At 31.5% G+C, this 20,649-nt stretch overlaps 1 protein-coding gene across 1 annotated transcript; it reads left to right on the forward strand.

Annotated features, from left to right (window-relative positions):
* Positions 1 to 532: 532 nt before the first annotated feature.
* Positions 533 to 3,425, forward strand: LOC111715409 (glutamate dehydrogenase, mitochondrial). Its single transcript, XM_023490721.1, has 6 exons — positions 533 to 643; positions 789 to 889; positions 1,399 to 1,571; positions 1,817 to 1,960; positions 2,037 to 3,212; positions 3,280 to 3,425. Exons 2-6 carry the CDS (start codon positions 794 to 796, stop codon positions 3,347 to 3,349), a joined length of 1,659 nt encoding a protein of 552 aa, XP_023346489.1. The 5' UTR covers positions 533 to 643; positions 789 to 793; the 3' UTR covers positions 3,350 to 3,425.
* The last annotated feature ends 17,224 nt before the right edge of the window (positions 3,426 to 20,649 follow it).

Consider the following 20,649-nt stretch of genomic DNA (forward strand, 5'->3'; position numbering starts at 1 on the left):
GGGGGGGGTGGGTATTCTTAAGATATTATAAGACCCCCCCCCTTACAATAGAATAGGTGTACAGTATAAAAAAAACAGTTTAACTAATTTTTAAAACTGTAATATGACCCTCCCCCCCGGGCCCCCCTCCATCTCCATCTCCTCCCATACTGTAAGTACTGACCTAACCCCTTAAGCCTGGTAGGCCCAGTAGGCCTGCTTTTATCGTAGGATGCCTGTCTAATTACAAATTATCTATTTAAAGATATGGTTAAAACTATAATGAAAACCTGTGTGGGGCCTATTTTATATACACACTGAAGAGATGTGAATAAGAAATGCTTGATATTAGTTTAGTTTTGATCTACTTTACGTATCTAATATTCTATCATAAAACGATGTGTTCAAAAATAAGATATTAATAACCGTTGGTGTAAGATAGCATCTATAAAAATGGTTTAATAAACCATGGATTAACAAAAGATGTTTTTGAATTTTTATTCTTTGCGGGCAACCCTGTAATTTACAGAAAAGCACGTTTCAATCAAGAATAAAAGTATTTATTTTCTTGGAAAAATTCCCTTAAGCAATCTGCGAAAAGAGAGGAAAAAATCCGCAAACCTGAAAAACTCATTCCGGTTGTGACTTAGCGGCTATACGCAAGGTATTAGATTTAATTACAATAGTTTGTTTAATTGCTAACATATATTCATCATTCATATTATAGTTTTAAGTTTTATAGATTAAATTAATTAAATGAAGTTAAATATGAGTTTTTCAAACCATTAAAACATTTAATACGTTTTAAGGAACTATGGCTTCTCGTTTACTGAATTCTCTACAAACTAGTCGGCGCGCTAGCATTCTTCTTCAGGGACAGGCGCTGAGGACTGGAACAGTATGCAACAAGGCAAGTTTATGATCTGACATATAAATATATCGTTGAGGATACGTCTAATTAAGTTGTTTGTATTTAATAAGAATAATATTTTTAATCTATCAATGTTTAATTTTTAGTATAATTGGATCGATATGTTTTAAAGTTTGCACTTTAAATTCCTCTTATTTTCATCTATTTTAAGTGCCCAGGATTAATTTACAATAAAATTTATTCTAAAACTCGAGTTTTCTTTCAGTAAAAATTCTCTAGCTTTTAAATATAGCATTTAGAGTCGCCATTTTGCATCGTTCTATGCAATCAAATATTTTCGTGGATTTTTCTGTTTATATTGGTGTATATTCAAAAATAATAAAGTTTCAACATTTTGGTTCAGCCGTTTTGGATATAAACAGACATGTCAACAAAGTAAGTACATATAGAATATAGAAAGATATAAAAAATGTAAAAATTTTAAACATGGTTTGATGTAGTCCAATTTGAATTTACTTCTAAAAAATATATAAACTTTATTTCTTTAGAGTACTGTAAGAGCTGTGCCGCAAGCACTTCAGATCCCAGATCGTCTTCGTCATTTACCTGAAGCAGAAGATCCGGGCTTCTTCGAAATGGTTGAGTACTTCTTCCATAAAAGCTGTGTTCTCATCCAAGATCGTCTTGTGGACGTGGACATGAAGGGACTTAAGTTATCCAGGTAAATTTTTTTCTGCCAAGTGTTTTACTTTATTTGTCAAATAAAGATTAAATTGTACTTAAAACAATGTATAAATGATTAAAAAAAACTCTGCACACATCTTTAGCATATAATCGAATTTTTCAATTGAAATTCAATAATGATTTTAGTTTAATGATTATTTATGAACAAATTTTGGACGCATCAATCCAAATTCCTTACATTTTTTCAGTGAGAATTGAATGAAAAAATTGTGTTTTGCTTAGGGAGGATAAGATTAGGAAGGCTCAGGGTATTCTTAAGATCATTGAACCTTGCAGCCATGTTCTAGAAGTAAACTTTCCTCTACTCCGAGATGATGGAACATATGAGATGATCAAAGGATTCAGATCCCAGCATTCTCAACACAGGTATAAATTTCATTTTTGTTGATTATTTCTCCATTCCGATTAACTATATAGTATGACAGAGCGTATATCTATTTAGGTCTCCATGCAAAGGGGGTATCAGATATTCCATGGATGTCTGCTCTGATGAAGTAAAAGCTCTGTCTGCCTTGATGACCTACAAGTGTGCCTGTGTCAATGTTCCCTTCGGAGGTGGTAAAGCAGGCGTTAAAATCAATCCCAAGCTGTACAGTGACAATGAACTAGAGAAAATCACAAGAAGATTTGCTTTAGAACTCACTAAGAAGGGATTTCTTGGTCCAGGGATTGATGTTCCTGCTCCTGATATGGGAACTGGAGAGAGAGAGATGGGTTGGATTGCAGATACCTACGGAAACACAGTTGGTCATGGAGACATTAACTCTTTTGCTTGCATCACTGGAAAACCTATCAATATGGGAGGCATTCATGGTAGAACTTCAGCAACTGGACGAGGTGTTTTCCATGGAATTGAAAACTTTATAAATGAACCAAAATACATGTCAATGATTGGACAATCTCAAGGTTGGGCTGGAAAAACATTCATTGTCCAAGGATTTGGTAATGTTGGTTTCCATACCTGTAGATACCTGACTAGAGCTGGAGCTAAATGTGTTGGGGTGGCAGAATGGGATGGATCTGTTTATAATAAGGAAGGTATAGATCCCTTGGATCTACAGAAGTATAAGGAAGAACATGGAACTATAGTTGGGTATCCTGGTGCTAAACCATACATGGGAGAGAATCTAATATTTGAGAAATGTGATATTCTTATTCCTGCTGCTATGGAGAAAGCTATTCATAAAGGAAATGCTGATAAAGTACAGGCCAAGATTATTGCTGAAGCTGCCAATGGTCCAATTACTCCTGCTGCAGACAAAATACTTCAAGATAAAAAGGTTTTAATCATCCCTGACCTGTATGTCAATGCTGGTGGTGTGACTGTGTCCTACTTTGAGTGGCTGAAAAACTTGAATCATGTATCGTATGGTCGTCTCACATTTAAATATGAGAGAGAGTCTAATTATCAACTTTTGAAATCGGTTCAGGATTCACTACAGAATAGTTTTGGAGCCAAAGAAGGTATTTCAATTAAACCCAACCTGGAATTCTTATCACGAATGTCTGGAGCATCTGAGAAGGATATTGTGCACTCTGGATTGGATCAGGCAATGGGGAAAACTGCAGTTAGTATTATGAAGACAGCCGAGGATTTAAATCTAGGATTAGATCTGAGGTAAACATATATTTTTTAATTAGGTTTATTTTTCTATATCAGCCCTTTATCTTATTAATATTTCCAGGACTGCTGCTTATATCAACTCAATTACGAAGATATTTTCAACCTATCGAGCTGCTGGACTCACCCTGTAGGTGGGACAGGAACTCTATATCACATTATATTTAAAGAATAATTATGACTGATTAAAAATATTTCTATTTCTGCCAACTCCAAAAATCTGGTAAATAAAAAAACAATTTACTCAGTCCTCACTTTCTGTTTCAAATAGCGTTTATCAATTTAAGATCTTGTATTGATAAATAGATAGTTAGATAGTTTTTTTTGATGGGGGAGGGGGGGAAGGAAGAGAAGGCAGAAGATAGGAAACCGTTGCAGTTGCATGACTATTTTCATTAAACGGGTGTTTCGTCATTGGTCAAGCCCATTCTAAATTATGGCATAATGGCATTTTTTAAAATCTCGTTAAATAAATACATCGCATTCAAGTTGTTAATCGAGAATACTCACAATATCTCTTCTTCAGTATTAATATTATTATACAAATTAGAATGTTTTTAAAATGATTATAGAATCTAATGCACTGATATACAGATTAGAAAATTAGAATTTATGACAAAGACTCCTTTGCTTTTATCCATAATATGTGGTTTCACTTTTTTACCCATCCTACACTAACACTTCTACTTTATATTTTTGGTGGCCGATATAAAAAGATGTTTTGTAATAGAAATATTCTTTAATGGTAACAAAATATTTTTTTCATCCCGAAAAATCTTTTTTTGATATTTATATAGAGCTTTTCAAGATATGGCGGTAAAGTATTAAGAATTGACGTTTGTAAAGAAAACCTAGAAATCTTTCCTTTTATCAGTTGACATTGTTGGAACAATCCCAGCTTATTTATAATAACATAAATTGGAAACCAAGAAGGGAACAGGAACAAATAGATTTTACATTTTCATAAAGGTTTAGAGAGGAAACCATTCAGAGGAAGAAAATAGTTACAACACATAAAATATGTTCATTCTTTCAATGGTAGAGGAAAGGAGGAAAGTAAGAAATAAATTTCGCATTTTTTGCTTAATTCATTTTCGCGAAAAAATGCGAAATTTTGTAAAAAAGATTGCAAAATACGAACTAAAATTTTTTGCGTAAGTTTTCGCTCGCTGGAATCCTTAGATTTGCAAGCTCTCACGCAAAAATCGATGAGAAGTCGCCCTTTTCTTCAAAGTTGTAACATGTGCATGAAATGAAATAAAATATGATAAATTTTCAAGAAAGGGTCGGCTTTAAAACGCCCCCTCCTAGAAAAAGGCCTTAGATAATAGGCATAGGGTTGAAATACATGTTCATAGCCCAATTTTTCAAGGCAAGCTTATAGAAAAAAAAAATAATTTTTGTTTTAAACAAATATCAAAAATTAAAAATAAAGTTTTTAGATCTGTAGCTTTAGTGACAAAAGTTATGGACTATTTTTGATTTTTTTCACAGAGCGGATTTTTTTTCTGCCCTACTCTATAAATTAAAAATATATTTTAAAAAAAAAAATCCATTAAATTACTATTTATTAAAAGTCAAATAATTTCACGGTGATAGTGTAAAAAATGAGAGTGCTAGGACAAAAAAAAACTACAGAGGGGGGGAGGCGCCAAACTCTCTCCCCCCCAGACTGTTTAGGGTTAAATAGAATTTGCCAATTCTTCAATTTTTCAAATATTTTTTCCATATTTTAATTCGCTGGATCAAGAGCGTTTAAAAAAGGAAAATTTTCTAATACCGATAATTAATATAATTACTTATGTGTCAAATATGTATTTTATGTGAAATTTGCAAGGGTTTATATTTTTACATCCTTCGTCATTTTTTTATTCGAATTCCAGTGTTCCCTGGATCCTAAAAACCAATTTAGAATTTTACCTTATATACATACCTTTGAAGCTTTACTCTGTAAAGTATATTTAGAATTTGCATTTAATTTAGTTTTCTCTTGCATTTTATTATATATCTTACAAAAAATGGAGAATGCAAAAAATGTGCATAGTATTAAACCTCTTTAGACTTTCAGGAAGTACAAGTGGTGCATTGGATGTTACTATGTGTTTGTGTGTCTCCTGTCTAGCTATGTGTTCATATCTCTAGTGTTTACGTGCCCGGCTAGGTGTTTCTCTGTCTATTTTTGTCTAAGAGTCCTGCAATGTCTATATATATATATTGTGTGTCTCGTAACTGTGTTTTTATATGTATGGTAAGTTGTCTATGTGTCTATGTTTTTAGTGTTCTATCTAGGTGTCTGTGTGGCCATTTGTTTATTTTTTCCATTTAGTTATCTAATGTGTTCATATGCTCATTTGTCCAGTTAGCTGTTTTCGTGTTTATGTGTTTAAGTGTCTTGCTAGTTGTTTAAATGTCTAGTGCCCTGTGTTTATGTGTCTATATATGTGTCTTTGGATCTATATAGTTTTTATGTGTTTATTAGCTCTGCTAAATTCCCATGTGTTTAGTGTCCTCATGTTCCTGCATCCAGCTATGTATCCAAGTGTCTATGTTTTATGTGTCTTGCTAGGTATCCAAGTGTCTATGTTTTATGTGTCTAGCTAGGTATCCAAGTGTCTATGTTTTATGTGTCTAGCTATGTATCCAAGTGTCTATGTTTTATGTGTCTAGCTATGTATCCAAGTGCATTTGTTTTATATGTCTTGCTAGGTATCCAAGTGTCTATGTTTTATGTGTCTTGCTAGGTATCCAAGTGTCTATGTTTTGTGTGTCTAGCTAGGTGTCTATAATTGGTTGTACTTTAATTATTTCTTTACTTAAATTGTCTGAGCTATTATGATATTCCTATATCAATCACACGTACTTTCCTACCCTTTCACCCTCAACGAAGCTTTCAGTGTGTTCTGCAGTAATTTGCAGTACACTGACCGAAGAGATAGTAGCGTTTAGTGGTGAGTTCTTTCATTTTAAATTATAATAAAGTTTAATAAATATTTCTTTATGCGCGCAAAACATTACTTTTTTAATGCATTTTCATATTAATATTAAATTAATGTTTTTTACATTTTACACTTAACATTAAAAATGAATTTTAACTGCAAAACTTGTAAAAGTACCAATTAGTAAGAATAGTTCGAAATGAAACTTTAAATAGTTTTGACATTTTTTAGATTTTTTCCTTTGAATTAATTTATGCACTTTTCCAAGGGAAAAAATATTTAATTGTTAATTGCAATATGGATTAATTAAATAAAGGTTCTTGTAAACTACAGAGTGTCCTAATAAATTTGAAATTGTATTTATCAAAGGGACAGTAAGCATAGTTTCAAGTGTTTAAAGGGACTGTAAGCGTAGTTTCAAGTGTTTAAAGGGACTGTAAGCGTAGTTTCAAGTGTTTAAAGAGACTGTAAGCGTAGTGTTTAAAGGGACTGTAAGCGTAGTTTCAAGTGTTTAAAGAGACTGTAAGCGTAGTTTCAAGTGTTTAAAGGGACTGTAAGCGTAGTTTCAAGTGACCTTTAATGCAAAAATATCAATGCCTCACTTACAACGGTATCTTTTAGACCTTAATATGATCCAAAATGTTAAAGATGGCGTTATTGACTCGAAAAGTGTTTATTTCTGTGAGTTTCTACATTTCTGCTTATGAACAAAAAATGCGGCATTCACATTCGCCAGAAACCGAAACTATTAAAATAACAGTTTAAAGAAACAAAAACATTTATTTCTGATCCATGCATGGATTAGACAAAGCTGTCAAGGGTACCGTTGTAAATCGGGCATTGTCATTTTTGCATTGAAGGTAACATAAAATTACGCTCACAGTCCCTTTCTGAAATATAATTTTAATTCCAAATTTGAAAGTCATAACAAAGTTACGCCTGTGAGTAAAAAGATAAAAGGTTTTTTTAGTCTGCAAAACTACATTTGTAATATTCCTGCAAAACGAACTATGAATGAGGACAATTGTATAACAATAAAACATTCAAACCAAATCTTAACTCTAGCAGAAAAATGATAAGGGATGCCTTCGGTTTTAGTTGTCAAAAAAAAAGTAAAAAGGGAAAAAGCAAATTAAGAAATTATGTGATTTAAAGTCGCAGCTTGCAGCTTTGATGAGGACAGAACTGTTAAATCTGCGTGTACTAGGTGTCACAATACTAAAGCAAAAATCAAAAACGCTCTTGAAATCGTTACTCAATTCTCACGTTTATTGGAACACTTTGTATAATTAAAGAAATTACATTTGAATGTTTTCTGGAAATATTTTTGGTCTTATTTTGTTTTGTCTGATATAGGCTGAAGGGATGATTTTGTTCTAAGAGTTGAGAGAGGAGAGTGTGATGCATTTCCTAATTCCGACTTTTCAAGGCCTGCTCATTAAAAACAATCAAAATTAATTTATGCAAGGAGTACCATGTTTCAAGTTTTTAACCAGAATTTTTAAAGGACAATTATTTATTACCCTCAGTCCAGTTTAAGTCACTTGTGTCCCCTACAGCGATAGATCTAGTTTTAAGAATGTGGCCATATTGTAAAATCCAGTTATATTCGTATACAAGTGCATATAATATATATATACATAGATATACTTGTATATCTATGTATATATATTATAATATAGATGTGTATATATGTATGTTGAGGACACGATGAATGCAAATCTAGTTTTAATTTAGCAAAATCAACCACTTTCAGATTCTTCTTGCACTATGATGTAATGGACACTGTATGTTTACGTACCAAAAGTGAAAGGTCTCATTTGTAATTTAAAAATTTGGCTTAAGGCAGAAATATTTTCTAATCAAAAAAGGATAATTCCTAACTTTAAAATCCATAAACAAAGAATTTAGAAATTACTTGTTAGTTAACTTACTTTTAATTCTTTAACAAGGCACTTTAAACTGCCTTAATAAGAAATCAAAAGTATAGAGAATGTCACTTTTAGACCTCGGAAAAAAAAAACAGTGTAAATAGGGATGCTTCACCATTTTAAGAAAGTATTTTTCTATCGCACATTTTCTAAAAGGAATTAATTCTTTCCCACAAATTTACATTTTATAATCCCTACATCTTTGCAACCTAATGTTGAAAATCTTTGATATTTCAAACTTAGATAATTTGATCTATCAGAAATCATATTTTAAAATATCTATGGTTTATGGCATTGAGTTTCAAAGATAGGGATTAGAAAGTTTGAGTTTGTGGCAAAGACTCAACCCCTTAGTTAACCTTAATTAAGGCAACTATTTATGATACATTTGGTATGCCAATTCGTACGATTGCGTATAATTTTAATTGCTAAATGCATGTAACTAGTAAGCAATTGCAGCATATTGCAAGCAATGCACGGGAGGAGTAAAAGCAGACAATATAAAACTTCACAATAAACAAATTTCATAGTTTCGTTTTTTTAAAAAAGGTACTAAGGTTATACCACACATGCTGATTTTTAAATCTCTAAATCTTTGCAACCCAATCTTGGAGACGTTTGACATCTGAAATTTCGAATTTTATACTGAGGATATCGAGATTTTTTGTTAATCTAATCTTTTAAGGTTAATTTAATCTCTATTGTTAGGGAATGCATGTCTAAAATAAAGATATGGAAAATGTATATTAAAAGTATCCACAGTGGATTTCGAGATCAAGCGATCAGAATTATCAGAATTATCAGAATTATCAGAATTATCAGAATTATCAGAATTATCAGAATTATCAGAATTATCCAACACAAAAGTTGAGGTCGAATTTCTTTCGAGTTTAGAGAGATTCCTGTTCTTTGAAATGAAGTATCATTATCTGGTTGTTAATTGGACCAGTTTCTTAGTCAACATTCAACAATAGCACTAAATAAAACGACTGGAGATCTGAACTATTGAAGATAGAAAAATGAATATTTCAATATTTTTCAATAATGATTTCCATTTCTTTTTAGATTCATGTTCTTTTTATAAAAATGTAAAAAAACATAAAACACATATTTCCAAATCATTTTCTCCCTTTTTCAACTGACCCGCCCACCAAAACCTTATTACCTGAGACGAATTTCAAGATGGGGGTCAATCTAGTATTAGAGTTAAAACGAAACGTCACTTTTATTTCGAAATTAATCAAATTTGGATATTTATTGTGTTTCATTTCATTTGTAATTAAAACAAATATGTCAAGCTTTTAAAATATTTGGAGCCTGTTCTCGTCGAAATCATGCTTTGTGTAGTCTAGTTGGTTTAAAGAAGCTTTGCAGGATTCTTTATACTTAGATAGGGTTAGGTAACCTCTACTAAACAATTAGATATACAATTCAGGGAGATTTAGAAGTTCTACACGTTATTGATTAACTTTTTACAATTTTAATTTTACATAGTTGAAAATCAAAACTCCTCTTTTAATAGAATTTCTTATGACAACCAAAGACATTGTAGTAGTTCCTTGTCCCAATATGTTGTATAACTTGCAGAACGTAGACGTGTACAACAATATTGTATATTTATATCACAAATATCCTCGTTAACTTGTAGTATACTACTTCATAGGTTTCTACAAATATCTCCACAACGTGGGGGGTCCTTCTTTGTTATGCAGAGAGACATATTTTGCTTAAAATGCAATCTATGCATTTTAATATATTTCAATTTTAGTATACTTTTTGTAATATGTAAAAACAAAATTTAGAAAACTTTCAGTTTTAAATTTCATATGATCATAAACCTAAACCTAAACCTAAACCTAAACCTAAACCTAAAGCTAAACCAAAACCTAAACCAAACCTAAACTTAAACCTAAACCTAAACCTAAACCTGAACCTAAACCTAAACCTAAACCTAAACCTGAACCTAAACCTAGACCTAAACCTAGACCTAAACCTAAACCTATGCATAAACATAAACACAAACGTGTTCTTTATCCTGTATCCTGTATCCTGTATACTGTGCTCTGTATCCAGTATTCTGTATCCTGTATCCTGTAAATATATATATCTGAATGAATCTGAAGTTTATCTATGTATGTTTGCCAGATTGCCTTGTTATATACTCACTACCACTTAGTATTCTGTACCGTAATAATATACTCATACATAATTCATTGATATCTATATACTGTAGATATGTATTAGGCTAATTTAAATTTTTCCTTCTTTAATTGCTCTTAATAGCTTAGCAAGAAATGTGCATACATGGTTGAGACAATAGATATTCTAAAACCTTGTATTGTTGATTTTATTGTAGTACTTTTAGTTAAAACCTCCAATAAAAACATCCAGTTACACTGCTCTTAATCAATCCCTCCCCCTCTCTCTTTTTTCCCTATGATGTGGAAATCATGCATGGTGATTGCTATTTTTATAATAACTGCATTAAAATTAAATTTTATCTAAGATTATCACACTTTGAGAATTTTCGGAACCCTTCAGTGTATTCGAAAATTTTTGGAACCCTTTAATATATTCGAATATTTTTGGAAACCTTTAAAATATTCGAATATTTTTGTAACCCTTTAATATTTTGGAAAACTTTTGGAACCCTTTAATATATTCGAATACTTTTGTAACGCTTTAATATATTCGAAAACTTTTGTAACACTTAAATCTATTCGAAAATTTTTGCATAAATAGTTTAAACCTAGCTAAAACTGTTTTTCAAGATATACCACATGACTGTAAAATTTTTCTTTCGTAAATTTAAAAATTTACCAATAAATGCTGTACAATCAGTTAGATACTGTACAATACAATACTGTACAATACTATACTGTACAATACAATACTGTACAATAGACCCCCACCCCAACTCTATATTCACACATCTACACAGTTTGTTTTTAATCTTTGTGAAGAAACAATCTCAAGGAATAATAATTGTCTTAAAACATTTTTTTGAAAGTGAATATTTTTTGCAAATTATCTTTTTTCCATCTCATAATCTGAGTTCTTTTCCCTTGTGTACATTTGACAGCCCAAATTTTTATTTTGAATAATCTTTTTGTTTGTTTATCTTCTTGAGATTTTTTCATTTTTTAAATTTTTTATCGATTTTGATGGTTATTATATCGTTAGAACTGACGAGGGTCAACCCAGACCGAAATATATTTTCAATAAATGTGGAACTAACATATACTTTTTTACTCTACAGAGGTTTGGTCCATCACCATCACTGAATTTTAAATATAAAACTAAATAGAAGTAAAATACAGAACAAAGTTTGAAGCGTGAACATGAAAATGTCTTGAAGAATGATAAAATCATGAATTTTAAAATATTTTAACTAAGGGTCGAACTTAGGGTTAAACAGTTTTCTATATTTGAGCCTTGACTAATTTTAAAATACTGGGTCACTCATATTGATACAGGTTTATAAGAATATTTTGTTGACAACAACCTTAGAAAATTTAAAATAAAATTTGTTTTAATTTTAAAAGCATTACAAAAATGACGAAAATAAATCCACTTCATATTTTCAAGATTAACAGAAACAAGGTTTACAGGTAGTTATTGGTAATACTACTAATGATGGGCATTGTTTTGTTTAGTGGGCCGTTTTAAACATTAAAAGCTTATGGGTAATCTTATATGTCGTCTATAAAGTCTCATCCTTTGCGTGTAACCCTGTATGTAGTCTCTGAAGTCTATTCCTTTGAGGGTAACCCTGTAAGTCGTCTCTGAAGTCTCTTCCTTTGAGGGTTACCCTGTAAGTCGTATCTGAAGTCTCTTCCTTTGAGGGTTACCCTGTAAGTCGTCTCTGAAGTCTCTTCCTTTGAGGGTTACCCTGTAAGTCGTCTCTGAAGTCTCTTCCTTTGAGGGTAACCCTGTATGTAGTCTCTGAAGTCTATTCCTTTAAGAGTTACCCTGTAAGTCGTATATGAAGTCTCTTCCTTTGAGGGTTACCCTGTATGTAGTCTCTGAAGTATATTCCTTTGAGGGTTACCCTGTAAGTCGTCTCTGAAGTCTCTTCCTTTGAGGGTAACCCTGTATGTAGTCTCTGAAGTCTATTCCTTTGAGGGTTACCCTGTCTGTAGTCTCTGAAGTCTATTCCTTTGAGGGTTATCCTGTAAGTCGTATCTGAAGTCTCTTCCTTTGAGGGTTACCCTGTTAGTCGTCTCTGAAGTCTCTTTCTTTGAGGGTAACCCTGTATGTAGTCTCTGAAGTCTCTTCCTTTGAGGGTTACCCTGTAAGTCGTATCTGAAGTCTCTTCCTTTGAGGGTTACCCTGTAAGTCGTCTCTAAAGTCTCTTCCTTTGAGGGTAACCCTGTATGTAGTCTCTGAAGTCTATTCCTTTGAGGGTTACCCTGTAAGTCGTATCTGAAGTGTCTTCCTTTGAGGGTTACCCTGTCCGTCGTCTCTGAAGTCTCATCCTGTATGGGTCAGGGTAACCCAGTATAAAAAGTAAAAGTTAACCCATGATTACTGTATACAATGGATGTATACTACAGGATGTCCCAAAAAGCATGGGAATTCAGTGACGAATTGGATATCGTCTTTGTTACGAATTAGCATTGTAATACCTAATTTCAAAAGTCATAATATAACACCAGTAGGTAACACTATACTTAATCAAAGAATTATTTGAAAAGACGATATCGAATTCGTCACTGAATTCCCATGTTTATTGGGACACCCTGTATATAACTATACTTGCCTAAAAATACCTTCAATTCTAATTAAGAAGAAGAATTTAACCAAACCAAATATTCGAAATGTTTGAAACATTGTTCTCGAGTCTGCACATAAATCTGCAAATATGCATTGTTGTTATTGGCGGAATTGCAAACTAAAAATCAATGATTTGCAGAAGGAACAAATCAGTTAAATGCTATCTTACATCAAAGTTTTCTGAGAAAACGCTTAGATTTACCACTCGCCACTGAAACCCATTGTTTATTTGGTCACTGTACTGCAGATTAATGCAAGTACGCACTGAAAGCCTAATTTAGGATGTTATTTCAGCATATATGAAATCTGTTTGTAAAAAATGTCTAAGAATTTGAAACATTTGATCGTATGAAAGCGTTTCCAAAACATTTTCAAAAAATTTTCTGTTTTAAATTTTGCTTATGAAATAATTTTTCAAGGCCAAAATCATCAAAGGTTTGCAGGAGTAAGGGCCGAGGCTTGATGCCTTTAACGGGGGGAACGATCTTCGAAAATAGACTTACATATTTAGAACGTTTCTTTGAGAAACTGGAACGATCATAAAAGAACGGACAAGAAACGAGTGGTTAAAGGATTAAAAAAAACTATGTTGAATGATCAAAAAACGTGCTTAAAAATATTAATGTAGTAAATTTCCTAATTTTACAAATAACATCTTGAATTTCATGGGAGGAAGGTGGGAGGGATGAGGTGGAGGTTGTCAGGGATGGGAAGGGGGGTGTGTGGATTTTGTGTGAGAGAATTATGAAGGAGTCGCTGAAGAAATGAAATTCACGGTTCTCATGACAAATTATGGAAGTTTTCAATTGTTGGAATTTATTAATGTGTTACTATTGTGCAATGGCAGGTTGTTTAAAAAAAAGTAAAATAACATGCTTTTTATTAATAATATTCTAAAATGTTTGTAAAAATAAAGTTCAAAACGTCTTTCATATGATTTATGTTAAACAAAAATATTTACTCTAATTGTTTAAAACATTAAAACTTAAAAATGTGAATAAGAAATATGATTATCTCTCTCTCAACAAAAAAATATGTCACAGCTTTGTACTTCATATTTCTGGAGCACCCAGGCTGTGGGAACTAAAAACTCAAAACTCTATATTTGGGAATTGGTATAAGTGACTACAATTTAGTTCTTTTTAATAAATTATTTAACCCTTTAAAAATGATTCTTTTGTCCAGGAAATTTGAATAAAAATATTAAAAAAGAAAAAATATATCACGACCCAATCATAAATCCAAAATATAAAATATTCAAGAAAAACCATCATTAAGAGAAATATCTTGTCAGTCCTATATCTACAATATTTTCAAAATTTAAGATAGATTTAAAATAGATGTGTCAGGCAGCCAGGCATGCAGGCAGACTAGTCAGGGTAGGGCTAGGCACAACATCTTGTTTTTTGCCTTTTATACTGTTGAGGTTTATAACATGACATTTGTAGAGTTTTGTCTGATTAAATTTGTTAGATATTCATGTTTTTCTAGTTTTTTTTTTACTTTTTATTTTTTATTTGTGGCTTCTTTGCACAAGTGAAACAGTGGAAAAATTATCAAAACTTAACATTTTTTAAGCCAAAGAAATAACGTTATTTTGCACACTTTTGTTCAGATTGAGGTGACAAGGCCCGAAAGCAACGCCGTTTAAAATGCATGCTCCCTTATAAATATTTTATAGATGACAAATGTATCTAACTCCGCAAGCAATTTTTTTTAACGACAATTTCATGATTTGATTAAATAATGCCCAGGTCTAAATGTAAAAACAATTTAGAGATAATCATAGCTAGAAAATAGTATTCTATAGATAGTTAGACAAATAGAAAGATAGGTAAGAAGATATAGATAGATAGATAGACATATAAGCACAGTTAAAGAAGGAGAGATTGACAGAATGATTGAGAAATAGATAGAACTCTAAACAATTAAACAAAATAAGATTTCAGATAAAAGAGGGCAACGTAAGTAGAAGGACAATAGATTAGATACAAATATAAATAGTTAGACAATAGATTAGATACAAATATAAATAGTTAGACNACCTCCCTACCTTTCCAAACCCTTTTCTCTGGGACTCCTGCCACCGTCCCCCCCACGATTATTTTGGGTAAAGGAGCCAGAATAGAATTAAACGGCCAAAGACGACCATAAGATGTCATTTAATTCTATTTTTATTTTCATTTAAAAATATTGAATTTTTTAAAGAAGAACCCGTTGTTAACCAAAGCATCATTCGCCATCTTCAACAGCCAACTTCAAAAGTACACGAAATCATTAACGAACACCCATCGAATATGATCAATTATATCGTTATTAATAAACAATTTAAACGACCTAAACGTTAACGCAAGAGTGATAACTCCCAGTTAGGGTTTCCAGCGCACGCTACGTTTCGCGAAAAAAATGCGACAATTTTCGTTCGTATCTCGTCAACTTTTACGCTATAGTTTCGCATTTTGCGAAAATATTTTCGCGGAATATGTGTCTTGAATTCTTAAAATGTTGTCTTTTTTAGTAAATATTCGCAAAATTTTGCATTTTTTAAATTCAGTTTTTTTCGCGGAATTTTCGCATTATTTTTTACTAAATGTTAACATAATTTTTTTCCAAATATTCTCATTTTTGCGACATTTTCTCATTTTTGCATTTTTCTTGAGCTAACGAATTACGAATAAATGCGAAAATTTTCGCGAAAAGTGGAAGATTTATGCTATACGTTAATTTCGTTTTCGCTGGAAATCCTACTCCCAGTCAATGGGTATGTGATTTTTTTGGGACAGAACGTTTTTGAAAGGCACACACGGTCCGTCTCATCTCAAGGTCCTAATGTACAAACGGGAAACAACGCTTTCAAAAATCAAGAACAATTGCTGAGTACTATTTTCGTCCCCTCTACTTTCCCAAATTGATCCTTAGTTCATGCTTTAGCGCCTGATTACTAAAAATAAAACAGTGTTCTTTCTTATCTTGTAATTACTACTTAGCATGATTTATACTTTTACAGTTTAAATATACTTTATAACAAAACCATGGACAAAATACAACAAAGATTAACACGACATAGTTCAAAACAAAGACCAAAAGTTACATAACTCGAAAGAAAGTTTAGTACTAATAAAGAAAAAAAATATTTCATTCATTTTTATTCAACTACAAAGCATAAGATATTACAAATAAGTAATCACTATTTACAATGCAGTTTGGACCTGCCTAACCAGAGTAGGTTGTTTTGAGTGGTTGGCCCAAAGTTAATTTACGATACTGAATATAATTGGTTACACATTTCAAGTTATGTTTTGGATAGGTAAGGAGTTAATTGGAAGGAAGGAGATTGTCTGTGGCAGGGTGAGATCAGAGGGATTAATGTAGAGATAAATTAAAATACATGGTGTTCAGGATGGTGGATACCAGAGAATAGAATATATATTAGAGTGGAATTTAGAAAATCCCTTGGTATGACTTTTTTTGGTCCCTTTCAGCCTGAAAGGGAGCTCAAAGTATACAAATCATGTAAATGTTCACAAATTATATGCAGTAGAGTACATTAATACAGTATGTTCTCTAGACTATCAATTTCAATTTCGAATTTTTTAAAGCTGTTAATTAAAAATTTATATTATAAATTTATGAAATATAAAATAATCAAAGTTAGCCCGTGGTTTGCAAATGAGTTTGTGATAAAAGTGTATGCTTCCCCCTTTCCTCCGAAAATCGTAATGTCATTAATTTTACAACTGCACTGCACCCTATCTCAAAATCAAACATTTCAAAATGGCACTAAAACATTGCGAAAAATCTGCAACGTAGAAATTAAAGAGCTGACTGAAATTAGATTTTTAATTTCTTCTTTATTAAGCATGACATTCATTTTTGTGTCAGAGATTATTCCTTGTATAACCCAGGGCCGTCTTATGACATACTTTGGGGGAAGTTTCACGTAAGATTCTTACCTGATAGAAAAATAATAATAAAGATGCAAACGGTCACGGGGACGTAATCTGGTCGACCATTTTAGTATTGGAAAGGAACGGTCTCAGATTGTTATAGAATGTGTAGACAACTCGTTTTTCAAGAAAAATATGCGGCTTTCAACTGCGAAACAGTATTGGATTCTTTTGTTTTCATAACATTTTGAAAAAAATAGAATTTTTTAAAGTAATTATATTTTTTCAAAAAATATTTGGTTTCATGTCATCTTTTTCCTTGTTCCAAATTTATTTTTGCTTTTTTGGAATACCCTGTNCCCCTGCACATTGTACATTGTACAGCAGTTAACACTGTGTAAACATTGTTTACTGCAAATTGAATCCTGAATCCAGATTTTCAAGATTAAAATAATTAAAAAATTCAAAATCATGACATGCTTATTCCAGTTTTATTTTCATGTGGGGGGGGGAGTCTGCACAAGTTTTTCTAAAAAGTTTAATATATATTTTTAAAGTTGACCACGCAGTTTTCAAGATAAAAGAATAACAAAACAAACCTTTCTTAACTCTTGAAAATATTGTTTTTCTTTTTCTTCAATAAAAACAGCGACAAAACTTTGTATTTTCATATTCTGCATTGTATTCAGAAATAGAAAATATAAGAAAGTGAGCTAAGCGAAATTATTAAAGAGCACAAACGAACCGGGGAGGGGGGAAGGGATTAAAGGAAAGAATCGGGAGGGGGCCGGGGGGGTAAGAGACATGAGATGAGAACGAAAACACCTGAAAAAAAAAATCAAAATCTAATGTTGAAATTTGTTTTAAGCTCAAAATTAGAAATGAACAATGAAAAATATTTGAAGCGAATAAGATAATATGCAGTTTTGTTAATACTGGGAAAATCTGAAAAGCCTATCCGACCAAACTTAAGCTAATACAAATTCTTTAATGTTAAAAAGATTAAAGAGCACAAAATAAGCAAAGCAAGTGAGATAAACGAGTGTTTTACAAAAAGTGAATGAAAAAAATAAGTTATAGTGATTAAGTTAAAGAGTGAGAGGAATGTAGTTTGAAGGTATGTGAGTAAATATGTGTACAGTAGAGGGAGTAAATGAATAAATGTACTTTGAAGGGAGTAAATGAATAAATGTACTTTGAAGGGAGTAAATGAATAAATGTAATTTGAGGGTGAATGAATAAGTGTACTTTAAAGGAAGTAAATGAATAAATGTACTTTGAAAGTTGTGAGTGAAAGAGTGAATGAGTGAAATAAAAAGTGATTGATTGAGTAAAGTGAGTGACAAAGTGTATAAGTAAGTAAGTAAAAAGAAATTTTGTGAGTGAACAATTTTGGTTTCAAGTAATTAAGAGATTATGATGAATATGTTAGTGAATAGTGGTTTAAAGTGAGTGAGTCAGTGAATGAGTGATAAAATGAAAGAGTAAATTAGCGAAGTAAGTGAGTAAATGGTTTGACTGAACAGCGCGCCTAAATAAAAGAGTTTTGAAAGTTTATAAATGTTCACCTATTAAACCAAAGTTGACTAAAATGTGTAAACAAGGAAAGAACGATTAAACCTGGGGAACCAGGGGGAATTAACCTCTTTACAAGATTCCCCAAGTTCAACATTTTTCCCCGAGCAACTTAGGAAACTTTCTGATACTGAGGACAGCTTTACATCATCTGATTTAAAGTAAACATTAGAATTCTTACCCCGCCATACAAACTTTTAAGTCTTAATTTCGTGTTCATTGTTGCTATTTATTTCTTAATTTAGTGTCCATTGTTGCTAATTATTTCTTGTTCTAATTATGTTCTTTGTCATTTTTGTCTAATTGGCCTTTTTACTTTTTTATTTTTAATTTGCCATGTCTAAAAATAATTTTCTCTTTCTTTTATACATTCGCTTCTTCTGTATTCTTTGTCTGTTCCTCAAAAATACGCTAAATTGATTTTAATTTCTTAATGTAGATTCTGTTACTATATTTGACACTTGTCCTCTTTATCATTTTGTCATTTTTATTCATTTTTTATTCAATTTACGGTCTTTATTCTCATTTTTACCTTTTTTACCTTGTCTACCTTTAGTACCTTTTAACGCCTTCTGTATTCTTGTCATAAAGGAAATGAATCTTTGCCACTAACTTTGAATTTATAATCCCTATAGCTCTAGAACCCAATTTTGAAAATCTTTGATATTTCAAACTTTTATTATTTGATCTAACAGAATTCATAGTTTAAAATATGTAAGGTCTACGACATTAGAATCCAAAGATATTTGGGTTTAGAAAAGCACACTTAGTGGCAAAGACTCAATTCCGTTATTTCCTAAAAACGTGTTCTGTTTTATTTGTGTATCTGTTAAAGAGTAATGTTCACGAAATAAAAAGGGGTATGTGTGCATTGGAGGGTGAAAACAAAATAAATTAAATCGTAAGTAATTTTTTATGTCTATCCATCTGCCACAATCTAATCAGCCCTGTACAAAATGATAACGCCATCAAAGCAATGTTTCAGAATTCAGACTTTTGGTCAAGTCAAATAAAACTTGAAAATTCATTAGAAAAAACATNATAGTTTATATTTTTAGATTAATGATTTCTCGATTCAAAATTCTGACATCATGATTATAAATATATTTGAGGAACTACAGACACGATAAATGTTTTCTAAAAATAATGTTCACGCAATCTTTGATGGAATAAAATTTTTATCACTTGTATATCTGGGCGAAGACATTTTATGCTCTAATTCTATAAATCTATTTATTGGTTGCCTTGCTCAAACAATGAAATCAGAATTAAAATTGAGAATCATTAAATACAACTTTGCTAATTTTTTCCATTTGCGTACATCTGATCGTTATGAAATTTTAGAATTAGAATTAAATAATATATTGAACTCTCTTTGCTTTTTTCTTCTGGTGTTAAGAATATAAAATGTTTGCGGATTTTTCTCGACCTTCGATTCGAAGTTATCGCAAAAATTTAAAAATTATTATAAATCTTTTTTAAATGTGAATTGCAAAAGATATTTTGACTTACTCTGTAGTTTTGTATGTATGATTAAATTAAGGCTGACAAGTTCATAACACAGGGGGGGGGTCAAATTGACCCCCCCCCAGCAGGAATAGGGTTAAGGCTGACAAGCTAGTTCATAACACTTTTACAATAAATAAAAATGAATGCTCTGTAAGGTGATACAATTTAAATGTATAAAATTCACAAAAGAAATCCAATTTAAGTAATTTTCAGTCATAAAAAAATCAATGAAAAAAAATAAACAAATATAATCTATACATATACTTTTTTTAGTTTTAGTTTTTAGTTGCAGTTTTATGAAAGGTTAGAGTTTAAAAATTTGTCTAACAAGTTTTGATTTTTCAAAGTCCGCGAAAAAAAACCGATGATTTAAAGCAACAATCAAAATTTAAAATCGAACCATCTCCCTTGAAACCTGTTACATAAATATTTATCAATATTATATATGAATCCTGTAATATCTGCTATATCCCTGGAAGGCTAAATTCCCAAGCCTGGTATTAAGCTTGAAAATGAGAAAACTATTAATTCATAGCGGATAGATCTAAACAGGTTTTACAGTAATCAAATCTCCGAGCCACAGAGTATAACTCTGAAAATCAAATGCTATTTTTACAACCAAAATAAAATCCTAATGGCCAGTCAGAATTAAGTTTATAGAAGATCACAATGTCAGATTCTATAATTCAAATTCGCCCGTCTCTTCTATTTCAATTGTGACCATTTTCTCTTTTTATACATTGTAAAAACAAACCAAACAGTTTGCGGAGTTTAAAAACAAATTCTCGGATTTTCAAAATTAAATGAAAATCTAATTTTG

This window comes from Eurytemora carolleeae, unplaced genomic scaffold (genome assembly GCF_000591075.1).
Source record: "Eurytemora carolleeae unplaced genomic scaffold, Eaff_2.0 scaffold1698, whole genome shotgun sequence".
Classification (NCBI taxonomy): Eukaryota; Metazoa; Arthropoda; class Copepoda; order Calanoida; family Temoridae; genus Eurytemora; species Eurytemora carolleeae.

Coding starts and splice junctions, on each gene's coding strand:
- LOC111715409 (XM_023490721.1), top strand. CDS start 794: ATGGCTTCTCGTTTACTGAATTCTCTACAAACTAGTCGGCGCGCTAGC. Junction 1,572..1,816: donor AAGGGACTTAAGTTATCCAG/GTAAATTTTTTT, acceptor TGTTTTGCTTAG/GGAGGATAAGATTAGGAAGG. Junction 3,213..3,279: donor AATCTAGGATTAGATCTGAG/GTAAACATATAT, acceptor TAATATTTCCAG/GACTGCTGCTTATATCAACT.